General features: G+C 47.5%; 1 protein-coding gene across 18 annotated transcripts in view; it reads right to left on the reverse strand.

Annotated features, from left to right (window-relative positions):
* The window catches only part of CADPS2 (calcium dependent secretion activator 2), a 496160-nt gene extending 491151 nt beyond the window's left edge, over positions 1–5009 (reverse strand). For all 18 annotated transcript variants that reach the window (XM_070616447.1, XM_008514417.2, XM_070616451.1 and 15 more), the window contains exon 1: positions 4310–5009. In XM_070616447.1, coding sequence (XP_070472548.1) covers positions 4310–4648 — 339 coding nt within the window. In that variant the 5' untranslated portion in view covers positions 4649–5009. The remainder of the gene's footprint in view (positions 1–4309) is intronic.
* Positions 5010–6000: the final 991 nt, after the last annotated feature.

The raw sequence follows: 6000 nt of genomic DNA on the forward strand, positions 1-6000 counted from the left end.
CTAATTCTCTGAGACATGGACTAAATGTATCCAACAGATATTTACTACGTTCTTATACACCATGCACCGTGTTGAGAATACATCTGGCCACGGTTGTACCTTAGGCCCCAAAGGTGGGGCAGGGTGGCACTAAGTCACGATGACTCCTGGCACAAGATAAGTAATTCTCAGCCTTTGGGGATTTGTAGCTCATTTTTCATAAAATTGGCGTTCCCTGAGCTTGAGGATGGCCTAAGCAGTCAGAAGACTTAAACAAAACACACAGAAAGGACTACCATTTCCAAAGAGAGATAAAAGTGGCCACTTTATTGTAGTATAACATTCAGATGGGAGAGTTGTAGGCAAGGGCCTGCTGTATATTATTTCACCCAATATTATTTCCCCACAAGGCTCTCTTCCTGATCAATTTTACCTAAGGAGCTTAGTTCCTCACCATCTGCAATTTCCCAGTATCTGTATACTTTTTTTTTTTTATTTTTTAAGATTGGCACCTAACGTCTGTTGCCAATCTTTTTTTTTCTTCTCCCCAAAGCCCCCCAGCACATAGTTGTACATTCTAGTTGTAGGTCTTTCTGGTTGTGCTCTGTGGGACGCCTCCTCAGCATGGCTTGATAAGTGGTGCCAGGTCTGTATCCAGGATCCAAACCAGCAAAACCCTGGGCCATGGAAGCGGAGCGCACAAACTTAACTACTTGGCCATGGGGCCAGCCCCTGTATACATTTTTGAAAGTTAGAATTATTGAGGAAAATTATGCAAAGTGGTGGGCTTATTATATAAAAACATTTAATAAGGCACAGCTTAGTGTGATTTCATTGGCAATGCATATAAACCCAAAGAACATGGGTTTATGAATCACATGGAAAGTTATTAGGTACCATTTTAATTTTTTTAATTCCCTCTTCATTACATCTAGTTTTAAAAATTAATAGTTGGCTCCTTCACTATCTGACTTTTACTAAATAATAAAAACAAAAATAATGAACAGAGCAACCACCAACTAGAAACCTCCAGACTTCTGGCTAACCAAAACCGTTCGCATCTCAATTCACGCACACCTGAAATTATAAACTGAGACCTGCAGTCTGTAAACCCACATCGACGTGAGACAATGGACTTAACCTCTTCTCTGGGGCTCCTTAGGCTTGTCAGATTCCTCCTACCTTCTAAATACCAAAGACCCCTTTTACTACTTTCACCTCCAGGGTCTCAAAGTTTTCCAAAGCTTTGACAAATTGCCTTTATTAAGTAATAACTGGTTTGCTTCACCTGCGTCATTGTTTTTTCTAGTTTTGACACTGATCCCACCTTTAACCAATGATCTAGAAGCACCCAGAGTTTATTATTGCTGTTGCGGTTGTGATAGTGCAAAGCCAGTCCAGGTCCATGAGAAGAGGCTTCAGCACTACTCACAACTAAAGTCATGTGCCATTGGCTGTTTGTGACTTCCTATTAGGATCATGTGTGAACTCCTGGATGTGTTCACTTAGCTAGTGTGACCACCCGGTACAAAGGTTTGTCACAGTGTCTGGTCCACATATACCCCTAGAATTTTCCATAAAGCCAAAAGTAGTCAATTAGAGCACTTAACTGGCATAAACTGACAAGTGTTATTCCTCTGAGGCAAATTTGTCCAGACAAAAGCAAAGACAGACATGTTTTAGTCAACTGAGTTTAATGCTACTAAGCTTTCTTAAGTAACTCACGGACACAATCCCTTACTAGCTTTTTGGCCATTTTAGCTAAGTGAAAAACAAACAAAAAACACCACAACTCAGCTCTGGTTCACAGAAACTCACCAGCCCTAATAGTGAGAGGGCTCTGACTGCCCAGCGAAGGCTCTGTTCTCTCTGTGATTAGTTCTCTTCATTTATAAAATAAGGACCCTTCCAGATCTCCATTTCTGAGTTTCTAAATTCTCAAAGTTGGGAGAAGTAAGCAGCAATATGCATTCCAATGACAATAATTTAACCTATTAAATCCTTTTACTGGATGTCTGAATACCTGAAGACAGAGAATAAAAATACACAATAGATAGGTGATTCTGCAATTATCCTGTTACTTCTTTTATATAACCCAACAGTATAACTCAAGACTTACAGTTTGGCATTAATTACTGGCTTGTGCATCAAAATCACAAGAATATAGTTCAATTCCCATTTCATCTTGTCCTAGGAGGAAACCCGACTGCCAAGAATTGCTCCAGCTCCCTTTAGCAAGCTGTGGGGCCTTTTGAAAAAGTATTTCCCTTATCCAAATTTGGGTTGTTATGGGGCCTCACCCTTACTACGCAAAATTTACAAAAATTAATCTGACAGCACTCAGTGCTCTCAACATTTAGAAAATAGAGATTTACAAGCATTCCAAGTATTTCTGCACAGAACATATGCAGCATTTTGCTTTTTTGTAGCTTGGAATTATTTTAGGTAATGCCTGGATAAGATTTTAATAACTGTCTCCTCAGTAGTATTGTGAACGCACCTGTTTGCCAATTCAAATTTCTGGAGGAACAATCATTCTACTTAAACAGGAGTCATGATCTGCGCTACTTGAACAAGCCAGGGAGAGTTCGTTTCACTAACAAAATGCAACAAGTGTGCACACTACTTGTGAGTACTCTTTACAAAAGCATTTTCAAGAATGATATTCCAAACAGGAATAGTCTATTAGTTTTGCCATACATTTTTATACTTTAATACTCTAAAAACAAGCTTAAATGCAACGTGAACGATAAAACTGGAGACTGGATGGTATTCATAAACTTCTATGACCACATACACAACATATATGCCAAAAGTCCACTTACACTTAAGAATGACTACTGAAGTTGAAAGTCGCTTGACCTAGAGTTGAGAAGAGGCAATGGTTGACTGACTGCAACATAACTCGACACAAGCAGCGGACGGAAAAGTATAAAACTTACCTAGGAGTGGAATGGAAAACTCTGCAGGGCACTCAAAACTGACCTGAGGAATGGTGGCTTCAATCATGCCAGTTAGTTTGGGATTAGGAAACGCTACTGACATACTTGTTTCCTCCAAAATGAAGTGTCTGCCTACAAGATCCCAGCATCTTTCCTAGCCCTAGCACTCTGACTCCAAATTACCTAGAGGGTTAGGTACTCGAAGGAGCTGCGTAATTACCCACCAGCTGTAGAGAATCATTCCACAAGCACACCCAGGGAATGACTGATTCAAAACAGCTGCTTACTTTAGGCATATTTTAAGAGACTAGTAAATAGGAGTGGGAGGGTGGTGGAAAGACTGCATTTACTCTCAACTAGTTGTTTTTCAAAAGTCAATTCAAAAGCTCTCCAAATTTCTAAGAAATGCCTCATATGCTGAAGTTAATACTTCAGAAAACTAACAAACAACTGTGCTACCAGGTATGCCTTTAGCAAATTACCATCTCTCTGGGTCTGCACATCTTGTCCCAAACTAAGAGGACTTACAGATTTCTACCGAAGCTTCTCGAGTCCACATTCTATTAAAGATTTCCTAGGCAGTTTCTATAGAAAACATTTACTCAATTATGGTAATTTGAGTCATAACTTTTGTCTCCTACAGAACATTAGACCCTTGAGGTCTTGTTTTAAAACTAAAGTGGGCAGACGTTACACCTGAAACAACTCCCTACCTCTTGGGGGCAAGGAGGAGCATTCATTGTCAAGTGGTTATACGCCAATCTTTTATTTTTCATCAATAGTGTATTTCATTAGGCCTGCCTGGACCAGGAATTACTAATCCACAGCGACTCTACAAAGCTGCCTACCCTCTCTCTGTTAGGATCTGATGTCCTAATTACGCAGCAGTATAGGAAAGCTGTCCATTTAACTCTTCGCTGAGGAATAATTCTACCCCTTTGCGCTAGTGAGAACTCCTCTCTAAGAGAAGAGTTCACGATTCCACCTGTTTCGCCTAGCTACACACTCATTCAGACCCAGGGCAAAGCCAGTTCTAGCTGGGCCAGGTGAACAGGAGTGCACCACCGATGTTAGAAATTAAAGTTGACGGGAGTTGCATTCTAACCCGGCCAGAGCCGGGTGCCACTGCCGCACGGCCGGAGCTGTCGGGTCGGTCTGGGTCTCATGGATGCCAAGCCGACAGCTTCTGCCAACCGGGCAGGAGGAGATGCGCCCGCTGCAACCCGATACCCAGCGGGCTAAAGCACTGTCCTCCCAGAAAGACCAACAAAAACAGTGTCCTGCGTTGAGCAGAGGACAGCGGACAGGCGCCCCAGAGCTCTCCCGGGAGAAAACCCCAGGGAGGAAGAAGTGGCGGCAGGAGGCGCCGGGTCCTGCACGCGACTCACCTTCTGCTGCCTCCGGGCCATGTCGGTGGGCTGCTTGGCGTTGAAGGGATACGCGATGCACCTCACCACGAAGACGTAGAGCTGCAGGCGGATCCTCCTCTCTTGCTCCTCGTCCAGCTGCCGTTCGGGCTCGTCTCGCCCCTCACTGAGCACCGAGGGGCTCGGGCTCACAGGTCTGGCCGCACCGCCGCCGCCCGCGCGCCCCGGCGCGTCCCGCCGCCCTTCCCGAGCCGGCGCCGCCGCTGCTCTCTGAGAGCCGCCTGCCGCCACCAGCACATCGCGGCTCTCCTCTTCCAGCCCCTCGTCCGACTCCTCTTCGCTGGAAGACGGGTCCAGCATGGTGCTCGGGGCGCCCCGCCGCTCGGCCCGCGACCACCAGGCGCCTCACCCCGGGCGGCTGCACCCGCAGGTCTGAGAGAGCCGCGCGCTCGGCAGCAGCGGCCGCAGAACGAAAGGGAAACTGGCCAGGGCTTTCCGGACACGTCGAGTTAGAGACTGGAGTGTTTCCTACCACCAGAGCGAAAGGGGCGGGCAGGAGCGGGAGGAGGTCCAGGAGGGGGGAGGGGGTGGGGGGGAGAGCCGCCGGGATTAAATGGGCGGAGTTAGCGTTGGGGGGAGCCCGAGCGCCTCCTGAATTGCTCGGCCGGCCCGGGGCCCGCCAGCCCCGTGCTTCTGCAACGCTGGCCGGCAGTGGTGGCGCGGCCCGAGCGCCGGGCGCAGGTGGGGAACCTGTGGCTCCTACAACAAGCAACACGTGGAACGGAATGTGGAGGAGCGGGCGCGGGGCCGCGGAGTGCGCGTGCGCGAGCCGCCGCGCTGCCCCGGCCCAGGTGCCCTGGTGCCCTGGCGCGCCGTTTGCAAAGGCTGGGAGCAGCTGAGCGTAAAGGCTCTGTGCGCGCCCACCTGGGGTTTTTGGACTGCGGTGACCCCGCCGCCCATCCTCTTTGCTCCCGCAAGCTTCCTTCCCTCAAGCAGGCGGACAGCAGGCGGGAGAGCGACTCTCCCTCCCCCTAGGTGAGAGGAGCGTCCAAAACATCTCTCATACCCGAACCTGATTCCCAGGGTTCAACCCCAGCGCGGAAAAGTGAGGGCGGAGCCGTTCACTTCCAAATAACGTTGGGAAGGCACTTTGAAAAGTCTCGCTCTGTTCTGCTGCTGTTTGACTCTCGTGCTGAAGTCCAAATTATAAAAGTCAGAGGAACGCTCTTGAAAAGAAAAAAAAAAACACGCGAGGCTTTCGTTTTAAACTGTTTTTATTCAAGTAGACGCTGAGTAAAACATTTTATATTTGCGAAATGGCACTCTCATTCAGCTCACACATAGCTCAGTTATTTTCTGGGTTGGGATGCAGTTGACTCAAAACAGGTTTAGTGTAGACATTTATTCAGCAAATATTTGAGCGCCCGCCCCGTGTCCAGCACTGTTAGCATTTGCACGAGCCTGCGGCGCACTGGGGCACACAACACTTCATCACTGTTGGTTCTGGCCTCAAGTGGGCGTCACGTAGCTGCGCCTGACGCCTGTCTGCGCAGATTTCTCAGTCCCAACGCCAGAACCACCTAGGAGTTTCTTTTTGTGATTTTGTTTCTGGTGTTCTTAATCCGGAAAGAGGGAAAAATAGGTAAAACAGTGCGTTCAACACAAGGTGCAGCGTGCAGTGGCCAAACTGGCAGGGAGGTGATGAAGCTCAG

This window comes from Equus przewalskii, chromosome 4 (assembly GCF_037783145.1).
Source record: "Equus przewalskii isolate Varuska chromosome 4, EquPr2, whole genome shotgun sequence".
Taxonomy (NCBI): Eukaryota; Metazoa; Chordata; class Mammalia; order Perissodactyla; family Equidae; genus Equus; species Equus przewalskii.